The 15,286-nt window shown below is 29.1% G+C and overlaps 1 protein-coding gene across 1 annotated transcript in view; it reads left to right on the forward strand.

The window, feature by feature from the left end:
* The first annotated feature begins 14,327 nt into the window (after positions 1-14,327).
* Positions 14,328-15,286, forward strand: part of LOC113550615 — a 29,655-nt gene continuing 28,696 nt past the window's right edge. Inside the window, exon 1 of the mRNA XM_026952562.1 lies at positions 14,328-14,799. Coding sequence (XP_026808363.1) covers positions 14,674-14,799 — 126 coding nt within the window. The 5' untranslated portion in view covers positions 14,328-14,673. The remainder of the gene's footprint in view (positions 14,800-15,286) is intronic.

Consider the following 15,286-nt stretch of genomic DNA (forward strand, 5'->3'; position numbering starts at 1 on the left):
CACATTGATTAATTATGAACCCACTCGGGACCGATTTCTAGAAACTGGTACTTTATTTCGTACTGACCGGGATTTTCAAAATAGCTATACCGGGATCGCGTTCGTAAAACCGGTAGTGTCCCAGCGAAATCGGGACGGATGGCAGTAGTATGAGCGTGCGAAGTTGGTCGTTTCGATGCAGCATATTTCGTACGAGAGTTATCCGATTGCGCTAGAAATGACCTTTTCACATATACCTATTATTACGCTCAACACATCATTTCAAGTCAATCGACTTAGTGAATTGACCAGTCATGATCGGTCGTTTTCAGGGTTGATAGACTGTAATTGAACTTAACAATAGTAGACGATCGTTTAAATTTAAAATATATAAAAATAATATACACTAATTTATCATGCTCAGTACAACCAGAGCCCCTCAACGGCTCAACGCCGTAAATAGGTTCCAAAATTGTAGCAACCAAGACGGACATCAGATAAACGCTAGTTGTTCAATTCACGAATTAAAAATCCGTGATTAAGTCGTACTAGTTATAATGATTGTACCAATACATAAATGATAGTATAACATACGACATGAAATGATAAAATAATTTAAGTAAATAATATGGTTTGCGGAAGACATGTATGTAAGGGGTCTGTGGTACACTATGGTATCAGATTTTCAGTCAAATCAGCCTTGTTATTTTTTTTTTTAATTTAAAATTGTTTTTAATATCTATGCAAAATGTATGGTCATTCAATGTTGGTGGTATCGTATAGGACAAAAAAATATATTTTTTATACCCGAAGGTAAAACTTAAAAGTAAGCGGAATTCGTATACAACAGGGTACACGGGTAGGTACTGAGCGGAATAATTGGTACGCCGAACCTAAAATAAAAAATTTTATTTCCGGAGCCACTGGTCCATGCCCTTATGTATATAGGTTTAAGACATGAGGTATATTAGGTGCTATACATAATATATAGGTATATGCCACCACACTGTTATGTACGCCGACGTATGGTCATTGTACCTAACGATACCTATACGTGGGCCGCGAAAACCTTGAGAGAAAAATAACCACACACACACACACACACAACGGCACACTCTTCTTCACCGACGTCGCCGCCGCCACACCCACCCCCGCTATCAAAGCAGTCTTCATAAACATCACGCGCGTACCTATATGTATAAAGCGCGTCTAATATCATATTATTATTATTTCTTCTCCTCGGCCATAGTAACTAAAACTCGTTCTCCGACGGATATATTTTTTTTTTCTTTACTCCGCTGTATACGACGCATATATTCTAATGTATAGCGTACCGTCATAATATCGTATAGCCTCCACGGCGATCCAGCTTGCAGCTCCGCCACTCCTCCGACCACCGAGATCGTCCCCGCGGGCTTTCGATCGGCCGGTGGCGGCACACGAGATCAATGTCAAACGGCGCCCGCCGCCGGCGGGATTAGTGTTTTGTCGCGATGTGTACGAGCGCACGACTGCTGTTTATAAGTTACAAACAATAATATTTCATTCGTATTGTGAGGCGCCGACTTAAACATTTTTTTTTTCCAATTCCGTCATTAGTATTCGTGCACGTATTGAATATATTTAAATCGTATTATATAGAATAGGTAGAAACGGCTCCACAGGGTCCCAAAAAATATAAGCCATAATCATCATATTTTGTTTTTATACAGATAAAGATACTTTTTTTGCTCGTGTACATTACCTACATAACATTTCTATCATATTTCTAGTAAATCCTAGTACACGTGAATACAGTTGTTGAAAATTGATTTAGGACGATTTTTTTGTAACAACAGTTGACTTATTTATCTTAAAGATTTAACTATATATTACAGTTTATAAATAATTTTAAAACAGTTTGGTATGGTGTATAGTAAATAGACCAAAAATAAGAAAAATAGTTTTAAAATGATAATATTAAGTATGTATTAGAATCTATATGATATATGTTTGTTATAACTTATTGTTGTTGTTTAATAATAAATTATAAAAGTATTTATAAAATTATAATGTATTTGTGATTACAGAGAAAAATAATGTCAAAAAAGTAAATACTTACTGTACATATAAAAAATAAAAACAAAAAATAGTTACTAAACTTTTTATCTAGTGTAAAGATTTTTTAAAGGAGCACGCGATGAAAATTAATTGATTGGTTGGCTGTCAACAATTTTAGCACTCCCTAAAAGGCAGAAATGTATACGTATAGTTGCGTTTATGAGCAGCACTAATAAATTGTTGTACCTAACACGTCACTTGGGGGGTATCATATTTTCATAATATAATATGTATACTGTATATAGTATCGGTTGTATCAGATGGTTCAGTTACGTTGCAATTTTAGAATAGAATACCATTTTATATTTTTGTCGCGTGCAGTATTATAATTCTCGTTATATCGCGTGCTCATCACTGCGGAAAACGATACGCCTCAGAAAGGGCGTCAGAAAGAGCCGTGGTAATCATAGATACTGCACGAATGTTGTGGTTGTGTTTTAGAGACGTTTCATGCGAATTCAATATCGGTGGGAAAAATAGGATGTACGAAATACGAATACAATATATAAATACTCGTAAGGTATAGCTGCGGCAAATGAGATGTATATGCACTATAGCCGATTCGCAATAACTTAAAGTTAAAAGGGGATAAAAATGTTTTAAGATATTACTCTTTATATTATTTTAGTTAACAATTAGAATGTATTAAAATAAAATCAAAATTTTGAGCAATATTATGAAATATAATTTTACAAGTCTTAGTAATATAAAATACGGCGTGTATGTAAACTACGCTAAAAATATGTAAAAAATTTCGTTATAAAAAAAATATGATAAATTGATAAGACACGTTATGAAAAAGGTTATAAGATATAGCCATATTGTATACAGTATTATAGTATTAATAAAATATTTGATTCATATTATTGTAATTGTATTCATGTTTCAGCTACTTAATAAATACATTTTCTAATTTTTCTACTGCTCCGATTAATAAAAGTATTCATGCGACCATGCCTATGACATTGCTTATATTTTAAGTTTTTCTTTGGCACTCACTATATTTTCATACTTATCGGATTCACTACTATTTGCTATATTTATAAATATAAACTATCTATATATACTAAATATTAATATATATTTATACTAGGTCTTGACTATTTATATAACAATTTTATCTTTAAGTTAACGAGACCAATAACACGTTGAGTGATAACGAAAATTATTTCAAGGGGAATAAAACAAATTCGAGTTATCACAATTATTCTACTGTTTATATTCTGTTTAAAGACAAAATATATTATTCAATTAAAAAATTTACATAGTTTTTTTAATCTAATAGTTTACTTTTAACAATGTCAATAATATCTTAAACATAAATATTATTCAATATATTTTTACAGCCATAAACAATAATACCTCCAATTATTATTTGTATGAATAACCCACTGCCTACTACCAGCCAAGACTCAACGGGATATCACTCCAGCATAGTCTGCCGCTTCTGTTAGTATTCAACATTAAACAGTATTCGTTATCATAATCAACATAATATTGACACAACTCGAAAAATACTTTTTTTAATATTTTAGTATTCGTAACATTAAAGTTGGAATAATCTATAATTTCTGTTTGAAATAAATTAATCGTTTTTATATCTATTAATATTATACTAGAATTGTGAGATGTGACATATTACTCTTGCTGGAGTAATGTTGAACATTTACCTTACTTATTACGATCAGCAAAAATAAATACAATTATAATCTATTTAAAATATTATAAAACTAATGTACAAATAATGATTTTTCAAACATTGTATATTAGGTTTTTTCAACATTATCCAATTTTGAGTTACGTCCACTACCATTTCAGGGTTAAAACAAATTTTTCTTAAGCCCAAATAATGCTGTAAAGGTCCATATATTAAATCGTAATAAACGTGATGTTTTAAATTAGTATATATTGTTATTATTGTTATTATTACAAAAACAACAACGATGTAATTAAACACTGCATTTTTCCACGTCGTCGTGAAAAAACCGCGAATGAGTTCGTTCTCGCAACCCGATGCGACAATGGGAATCGCGTTTAATATTTATATACACAGGAAAGATGGCTAAACCAACAACAACGCCGAACACTATAATACGCATTCCGGTTAGTATTTATCCGTATTTGACTCTCTTGTTCGGCCAACGGACTTCGGTGACGTGCATGTGTGCAACGCTAACAGACGTCCGTCCGAGCCGAACCACTATTTCCGAGAGCTGCACTCGTAAACATAAAAATAAAAACAATACCGTTAATATACGCTGTTATATACGTCCTGTATTGTTATAACAAATCAGAGAATCGATAGTGCCAACAAAGTCATCCCATCTCAGTCCTCCACAAAAATAAACTTAGCCACATCACCAGATACACTTAACGGTATATTATATTAAAAGCAAAAACAATGGAAGCACGGCAGACCGATTATTACAGAATACTGTACTTCGTTGGGATAAATTCAGAAACGTAAGACTCAAAAGAAATGGACTCACTGACATCAAAATAAAAGAAGAAGTTATTTCCTCTCGGGTAAGAATAGGACACACTCGTTTCACTCATTCCTAACCTTATCGGCAAAGAACTGGCACCAGCTTGTGACGCATGCAAAGAAAACATTCCGAGCAAATACATAGCGACTGTCCTAAATACACTGAAGTACGTAAAATCTTTAACACACCACCTTCACTAGATCACTTCAACACAAACACGAGACAAAAAATACTTAGAAATCTATACATATTTTCACAAAATAAACTTAATTCAAAATTATAAAAACTGTTATATTTATAATATTATAACTTTTATTTATCTAAGTTAAAAGTAGGCTAATAACATCATTCATTGTTATATGTATATAAATATACCAAATAAATTAACGTTCGAACATTATGAACACGCGATAAACGCAACAATAATGCGCCATGGTGTTGCGAGTTTGTATAGATACTAATTTTTAAATTAGCGCGGTGGTGGTAAACTATTGGTTTACTCGTATAATATAATATTGTAATTTGATTTTACTTTTTAATAATCGCCAATTCATTGTACGAGATTCTCTAGACATATTATCATACTTAATTTTACAGTAAGTATTAGATATTTATAATATTTTTAAATAACTAGATTTCAGTTTACGATTTAATGTTAGTGTCAATTACGATGTATTTGATGGAAAATATAAATCACAAACTTAGACATTGAATTGTAATTTAAATAAATCTGATTGTAATCCTCACATGCAAAAATGATGATTTTTAAAATAAAATATATTTTTTTATTACCTGAATATAAAACCTTTTTAAAAATGACGTAATGTTAACACTACAAAGAATAATTATTGAAAGCAGAAATTGTTCGTTATTTTACTTACTCGACAAAAATTCATCAATTTTCAATATGACATATCTGGCAATAAACTTGCTTAAATTACATAAATGTATATATTTTAATGTGCAGATCGCTTTTAAATTCGTTGAATCTAATATCAAAAATCTTCTCATTTTATAGGTTTTTAATATGTTGGTATAATTTGATTAAATTATTAAGTACTAGGTAGGCAGGAATTACAGGTTTGAGATGGTTATGGATTTTTATATGAGTCTAATGCTCTTTAAGATTGTAATTTAAATTTAGAAATTTAATATGTTGATTTCAAATTACTTTGAGATTACTGATATGAGTAGGAATTATTGTATCATAATCATTAACATGTATGCATATCAATAAGTATATACATACACACATATATATATATATATGAAACAACGTTACCTGTAGGTAAGTAGAGTTTCCCATTGATAGCGTTATAAGACCGTTTATCGTGAATATTGGAAGCCAATTTTGACCTTGATGAATTAAATCCGTGAAATGTAATTCTGTGGAAGTCATATGGTAGCACCTACGCATCAGTGGTTTGTTCTACAATTTAGGTGCGTCCAATGTCGCTCTGTTCAGAAGGTTGTGTTAGTAGTATTATGAATTAATCATGATAACATTAAGTACAGAAATTGATCAAAAACAACTGTTCGGTTGTTATCATTATATTTAATTGTTGTTATTTAGTCCAGCAATCAGTGAGAAAAAATAAGAACATTTGTTTGAATTCCGAAAAAATAATTTCAGATGTTAGCATAATTTCACCATTGTTATTTTTGAAAATAGTTAATTAATTATCTACATATTTTTATCGTACTATAATATAAGTTTTATTTTTTAGGGAGTGTTTAAGTATTGCAATCATTTTTGAACATCATAATTTAAAATTTCAGATAGGTATAACAGAATTTTAATGTAGCGTATTAGCGTAGTTATTACTTTATGTCTTTATTGGATAGATTTAATGTATAAGTACCATAGGAAAAAACATTTAATTAAATACCTAGATTTATTGTTAAAAATAAAGATAAAATTAGAGTTTGAAACAGCTGATTGATATTAATATATTGCGTTTTTAAGAAGCCTCAAAGACAACCTAACTCGTGACGTTATATATTTTTATGGTCAAACGAGCATGATTACAGTAGCTTGAGTAATTTTGCAGTAATTATCAAGGCCCCTCCTCGTTCACACCTACATTTGATAGGTATCATTCGCTTATCATGATCTACTGCGAGTTGGACCGAGCTGAAGTGCTCAACTTTTAGACACCAAAAAATAATAGACTACGTCATATAATTCGGCTTTAGGACTTTAGGAGTCATGGTGATGGTTTATACCAAGTTATTTGTAAATTCATGCAAATTCTAATCATTAAATGTGATAATTTAAGTTTAGTAGACTGATAATTTTATAATAAATTTTAACTATTTGTGTTTATTCAATGTTGGCCAATACTCATAACAGTCATAACAAATATTTTACTCATGGGCGTGTGTGCCAGTTTCCGCTTAAAAACTCATCACAGCTTTTGTCATTTGTGAATAGCAAACAAATGGTTATCAAATATTTTACTAATCCTACACATCTATTTAATATACAATATTTTAAAATCGAATGAATAATTATTTCTCATATTTTAGGAACCCACTAAATTCTAAAATGGCCATGTATGTATGACAGGTAACATTATTTTTATTTTTATTTCAAAGATATAGGTACGTTAAAAAATGTTATGTGATAACTATAATACTAAATAATGCAGATTTCAAACAGCAGAGGTATTATATGTAGTGTTGTGTATTTAATTAGCTATATAACCATTATGTAAAGTGTTTGAACGTTATATCTTTTAAATATATATGATATATATACGATCATAGGTACTATTTCATATTTGATTTTACATAATTTCATAGGTATTTAACTGACACTAGTGGAGAAGCCGAGAAAGGTATTATATTTCTTTAGTTAAGACTACATATATTACTATAAAAATATCCAGATTAACTAGAGTAAATAAAGCAGAATGACTTTAAGAATAAAGTATTTTTTTTTCTGTTGAATAATCTAATAATACAAATTAAGACTTTATGTTGTATGTCATGCAAAGAAATCTATTTTATGTCTTAATTATTTATAGTAAATATAATATTATGACAAGATATAATATAAAAACCTAGTAACATAATACGAGTAAATATATTAACCACGGGGTGTTCACTAAAATTTAATGAATTGCCCATTAGTTCACTATTGATTCATTAAATTTTTATTTTTTAGTGACGCAGCCCAGTATTGGTATATTAAAATTAAATATAGTTAATTACATAAGTAAGTGTAATATATTATATTTTTTATTAATATTATATGAAATAGATGTTAGTTACAATTTTTTAAATTACATACATACAAACAGCTATAATTTTGCGGTACTTGCGTAAAATTTTGAAATTTGCGCCTTTGCAAATATTGAGTAAATTAAACTTATTTTTAGAAAGATTGTTATACGTTCTATACTTGCTATCTACAGGAGTCAAATTTCTTGGTTAGATTTTATTTTAGTCTTATAGGTACATTGTAAAAAATAGTTTGTTTATTATTAGTTCTTCGTTTGTAATAAGTTATTGTGATACCTAATAAACATTTTAGTATTGTTGAATAATAATAAACTGAGTTTATACTATTATGTATTTTTTTTTAAAACTTATTTTAAGGTTTCGATGGTCGATTACCAATAAAACACAACATTGTATAATATCAAGATTTTATAATTGTGTGTACTAAACTACAACTGTACAAATATTATACTAGTATTTTCAATATCATCGTAGGTAGTAAAAATCTGATTTTAAGTTTTGAACGTAATAGTTCCTTTTTTGAATTTTATTGAACTAATAAATAAAGTTTGAACGAGGTTTTTTTCGGATAAGAGACGGTATTTTAGATTTTATTAATTAGTGACCTTAGTTGATTAGAGCGTGCACTTTTATGGTTGAATAACAGTACACTGTGTGTTTGTTAGTTATTCCGAATGTAACTGTACACGTACATATTATTGCTACTTGGTACTAATGTTTCTTAATTATCTTGACAATCTAAGATAAACAATTTGAATTTATTTAATAAAATATAAAATTATACGCATGTATATAGTTCAATGGTGTTATATTATATTATATAATATGGCCAGTTACGGATCCAAATAATTTTTTAAGGAGACAGATTATTTGTATTTTAAGATTATTAATTATAAATTATGTAGGTATTAAATTAATATAAAATATAATATAATAAGGTTTCAAGATCAACTGTCCGATTATTATACAGGTATGTATTTAGTTTTTAAAGTCATGTTTATGTATAAATAAAAAAAAACTATTTCAAAATGTTGATGTAGTCTATTTGTAGGAGGGGCACGTGCCCCTGTGCCCCCTGGATCCGCCACTGAATATGGTGTGTTAAATTTAAATCATTACATGGTTTTTAATTGATAAATCAAAGAAGAATTTTTTTTTTTATCAAATATCTAATCAACAATCGATTAATTATAAGTTTTTAAAATGTTAAAGAGCATAGAGTGCGCAGTTATAACTCGAAAGGTGTATAATTATTTTCTTGTTACTTATTTAGTCTACAAGGTTAAAAAATAAACCAGGCTAACTAAAAAATATTTATTTAATATGTGGATACATAAACATTATGCTTTAAACGATTACTGACCACATATTATTTTATATTGTTCTTATTGGATAAAATTATTTTTTACTGATCTTAAATTGACATTGGCAGCAACTGTCATTAGTTTTTATATTAATTACAATAAATGTTATTTAAATTAAATCGTACAATTTACGTTTTCCTAAAAATGTTAAAAATAGGAAGATAGTGTCTGCGTTGGGCTCGAGTGCTGCGTCTTGGGTGTTGAGTTCAGCTATATGTACTGGAACTGGGGGCATTCTGTAAAAATAATTGGGTACCAAAATTATTCTATTCTATTCTGAATATTTATTTTCTCAGAATTATATTTTTTTATACCTACCAATTTTCTCCAAACTATCTAGAGCAAAATTTAGCAGTTACCTTCAAAATATTATATAAACGACTACAACACTAAACCTGGAATATAATAGGGGAGGTAAGTATGCAAATAAATAAATAGAAATGTATATATTATAATAAATACAATATTTTTGTTGTAATAATGATCAATTATTGTTTGACAAATTTAATTACCATGTATGGTACTATTATTATTATAAATAATGTGTAATCGGAATTGTAATCGTTATTATAATATGCTTGAGGGCAATTGGTACATTTAATTGAGGGCGACTAGTACACTTAGTAGACAACTTTTTATTTTACACTCTTTAAATTTCGAAAACAGCTATTGAGGGCAACTGGTCCACACCCGATATTAAATTTTACCTATAAAATCAATTGTTTTATTAGTAATGCGAGTTGTTTGTGGATTATTCGGACATATTTTCTATTTTCACTACTACATAAAAAGGAAAAAAAATAATTATTATTTATTTTAAAATATCCATGATGGTTAACCTATACTAATGAAAACTAGACATTTTTAACAATTTGAATAATATTTTTGGTGTCATTTAACAAAAACTAATATACTATGCATATTTAAAATGTATTAATTTCTATTATTAGATTATTATTTTTATTTTCCTTAGTGTTTATAGTCTATTTAATAAGTATAAGTTTTCTTTGTAATTATTAATTATATATTATGTATTATATATATATATGATAGTATTATTTTTTACCATAAATGCACTCATTGTTGTATTATAATAATATACAGACATACAGCATTGTTTTGTAAATTGGATATTGTCCATAAATAATAATAATAAATAAACTTAAATGGTTAACACATTCATTTCCTTTCAGATTCTATTTATTTGCTCGGCTAGCTAGTCATCTGAATAAAATATATTTATATATATATGTATATATTAATAATACTAATGAGAGTAAAATGTGATTTGATGGCAAAAATATTCAACTCCTAGTTTATAGGCAACTTAACTTACGTCTATATTATTTTAAAAAAAAAATTGTATGGTTTTGTTAGCGCCTATTATATTATGGACATACTAAACATATTGCTTAATAGCTTAAACAAATTATATTTCAGAAGGGGCCGTCCATTAAATAACAAATAAATATTTGATTTAAAATAATTTGGTTTTAAAAAAGGTAGTATAATATGTTTATGTAATTTGTTGACAAAATATTTAATGGGTATTTAAATTAGATATTTGTATTCATATTCAGTACTTGGTACGTATGAATAATAATTACTGAGTATAGTTTTATTATTAAAAAGAAAACATGTTTTCTCATAAACGTCATTATTTTTGTCAGTTGTTTTTTCAAAAACAAAATTATGATGAACTGATTCTTAAGCGATAAATTATACTATATAAGTGTACAGATTATTATCCAAATATATTGTACTTACATGAATAGTTTAATAGAATAAATTTGAATACAGAACAATATGAAACAATTTGTATTAATTGTTATTTTAATACAATAATAAGTATTTAATGATAGTTGAATGTTGTTTGTTTAAAAAAGACATCACTTTATATCACCTTAAATTTTTATTAATATTAATTATTTATTACATTGCTATAATACTAGAACCTATGTACAATTGTTGAATACACGCTATATTTTAGTAAGTGATGTGTTTATATTATACTTCTCACGGCGTGTTCTCGTCATTATGAAAGTTTTGAGAATAATAGTAGGCTTTAGTTCTTTTAAATCTTGTAATTATATTATTTAGACGTATTTGAATACAATAATTATTTTTTTCTTTTTACTGTGTATCATTGTAAGTTAAAATTATGGAATTACTATTAAAATTTTTAAAAGTTAAGCTATCATACGAAGAAAATAATGAAATTTATTTGTAAAAACTGTATTTAAAAATTCTTAGTTATTGTAATTAAATTGTTTACTATTACAAGTTTATTTTAATGGTTAAAAAATTAAAATATAATTAAACTATTTTTTTAATATTTTTTCGAGGACATTCACAGCGCGGGATACTATACATAACATTATGTTCATTTTACATGTGTTTACAATCTAAAGCAAATATATATTATATTACAATGCCAGTGTGTTTTAATTTAAAATTCCTCGTATAAATATTTTGAAAACATTTTTAATCTTTATTTATTAATACTTTATAAATAAGACATATATTTCCAGAAAAAAAAACATATCACAATACATCGATAGGTTAGGTTAGGTTAAGTTATATTATTTTAATTTTAGACGTAATTTATCATATATAATTTTCAATAAAAACCTATATTTTAGACTATCGTCAAAATAATTATTATACATTTTCACTTTTACACGTTTTCATTAAAACAAAAGTTTTACACAAAAATAACAAATGGTTTTATAACTTGTAATATAAATTATTTTAATCAGTATTTACTTAAAATTTGTCTATTGATTAAATTTTAAATATGGGATTTCCATACCATATTATGCGTTCAGATAATTTGAACATTTCAAACAATATATTAATGAAAGGAAAGTTAGGTTAGGTATGATTATTATTTTTTATGATAGGTACCTATTAATGATATTTTGTTTTATATATTATTTACATTAATGGTTTATGATTGATATCTTTTTTATTTTTGTAAACCATTTTTTTTTTATGAATATTTACAATATGTATACATTTAGTTTATACAATAAGTAAATTTTGAAGGTCTAAAGTAAGAAAACAACAGGGCATGTGGACTTAAGAGAAGGGGGCGTCCAGTTACACCTCTTCAAATATCATTAGGTACTTATCAAAGGTTAATTGTTTAGTAGATCTCTAGGCCAGCGTCGTTTTAATCGACGTAGTTGATTGATTGGGTTAGTTAAAGAACGGAGATTAGATACTAGTGAACTTTTATGGTTAGTTGTGATTGTGTGTAGTTTTTTTGTAAAACTGAGAGGCTAAATCAGGGAGAGTTGGGATTTTTAGGTCATTATGAAGGGACTGGTTGCTGACGAACCAAGGAGCGCCTGAGATGATGCATAAGTGTATAGATTGGAAGGATTGGACTATGTTAATATTTGACTTTTAGTTGCTCTCCAAATTTGGATGCCGTAAGTCATGGCTGGTCTTATAACTTGTTTATATATTAGAATTTTGGTTCTCAGAGGCAGTTTGGAGGGTAATAGGTTTCTAAGAGAATGAAGACGTAAATTTAAAGATTTACGTTTAGTTTTAATATGGTTAACCCAATTGACTTTTTTCATTTTTGTCAAGATGGATACCTAGGTATTTTACATTATCTTGTTGGAGAGATTGACATCTTGTAATTTTTGAATTTATTATATGCATCAATAGCATGATGCACATTATCTACATGTTTAAATTTAAATGTTATAAATTGGATGCAATAAAAATTTGTTGTAATAGTTCTGTGGTTACTGAATTGGTTTACTTTGTATTTATTGTATTTGCCATTCATAAGTTTATGAAAATAAATATAATGTTAATAAGTATTTTTTTTTAATTGTAACATTTTCACTACACAGAATAAAATTAATAAGAAAAGCGAAGCACAGATTTATTCACGTATCCATTTTTGGGGACTAATAATATTATGTTGTTCACGCATTGTAATCAAACTATTGAAATATGAATAATTTTATTCTACTAAAAATATTATTACGTAGTATTTAAATTCTGTAGTTTAATTATGTTTATTTTTATAAAAGCATTTAATTAAAAATGTATTTATTAATACATAAAATAAATATAATTTGATATTCAATTTAGGTACTTAATTAATATTAAAATACCTGCCTACTAGATGGTTAGAAAAGTTGATTTATTTTCGATTTAATCATAAAACTAATTTTTGTTTTTAGTTGTATATTAAGTAATAATATAAAGTATCACTAATAGGTACTTTATACTAAAAATAAGATAATTAATTTTTTTATGTAATTTGAATAAGAACAAATTTGAACAATTTGCTTATACCCAAATGTGCAACTGTAAATATTTAAAATACAATTGTTATAGACAAAAATCGCTATCGGTACTTTCCTCTTTCACAGTCTGGCACCTAAAATCTACAGGTATCTGTTATTGTTTGCAACAGGAGCAGCATCAAACTATACAGCATCTTTGTTATTCGAAATTTCGATCACTTGATTAAGCGTAATTATCTTGTGTTTTTTTTCCACCGAAACGAGACCACCCAGAAAAACATAAATACATTACCGCCTCTTTGTTCGATACAGTATAGTATCGAAGTATATGGAGTATGGACTCCTCGTATTATTCAAATGTCTGCCAGAGAAGGGGAGTACGAATGTACGATGGACATTACATCCACATCGTGTATAGTACACAATACAATGTTGCTATAAAGTTAAAACTTATAACAGAGTAATAGTATTTATATCGCATACTCATCGTATCTAAAACCTAAATCTACCACGTCTGAGCGAAACATATTTTTCTCCTCTGCAGTGGTTCGTTGTTTGTATTATTATTGTTGTTGTTGTTGCTGCACCAGACGCGTTTATCCCCCTGTTGGAACGCCGCTGCTGCAGCAGCAGGTGTAAAAACCGACAAAACCTGCTGCACGACCGTCTGCGAGGAACCGGAGAGAGTCTGGGAGAGACTGAGAGCTAAAAAGAGACGGAACGAGGGACGGACAGGGAGAGAGAGGCAGTGCCGCGGAGAGAGGGAGAGAGAGAGAGAGTGTGAGAGAGTAATAGTGACTGTTGGTGAGAGGGTATGAAAGACGTTTTGGGTGGGGAGGACCATCGAGCAATCGTACACGTTAAGACTGTGTCTCCACTATTGTTCGAGACGGCCGGTTTGTCTGCCGTGTGTGTGCGGTGTATATTCCCGTAACGAGCGACTGAGTGTTTTTTGTGTGATCTGCGTGTGTGTATGATATTCGTGTGTGCGTTCGCGTGTTCGAACCCCGAGTTTAAATAAACATCACCATCGCCCACCGCGGACGGGCTTGTTTACTTGTTTTTATTTTTTTCTCGAAAATGTGGTAAAATCTCGACGGTCGACCAAATTCGAAACTGGAATCGTCCGCCACCTAATATCTTCGTCGTCGAAACACAATAATTATTGTCGTCACATCGTCTAGCCGACATCTACGAACGTCTACCAAATACAACTGAACAAACATGCCTTGTTCCGCAGTCACTCTTTCACTAGCTACCATCACGGCCATTGTAGCCACGGCTTTACTGGCCATCGCTTTTTCCACCGACAATTGGGTATACTACGAAGTCAGAAGGAACCAAATACAAGTGAGTACAACCTCTGTGACACGACAGTCTATTCAAAATGTATATAATATACATTGTCGGGTTCGTGTAACCGTTTCTCCTTGCTAACAACGCTCGGTCGTCCAAATTATAATATAATATTGATGTCAGTAAATGGCCAACCATGGTTTTTAATCTTTATAGAGTTCATTTTTCTCAGTACTTCGATACTATGATATTTACATATTGTAAATATTGTATTATATATTTGGCGTTGTGTTGTACCTACCGTGTGCCCGTGTGGTGGTCAGTGTGTTCGGGCACTTATTTCGTATTGTGTATGGTTTTTAATACCTGTAGGATCCGAACAATAGGCAATGAAAAATTAATCTATTCGGTTCATCATTGTTGAAAGAGAAATATTATTTATAGATTTTTATTATTCAGCGATGAATACATGTGGATGAACACAAGCTGCGTGTCGTTGACTAAACCACCAGAGGTTAAGTTCCCACGAGAGTATATGATT

This window comes from Rhopalosiphum maidis, chromosome 1 (assembly GCF_003676215.2).
Source record: "Rhopalosiphum maidis isolate BTI-1 chromosome 1, ASM367621v3, whole genome shotgun sequence".
Lineage (NCBI taxonomy): Eukaryota > Metazoa > Arthropoda > Insecta > Hemiptera > Aphididae > Rhopalosiphum > Rhopalosiphum maidis.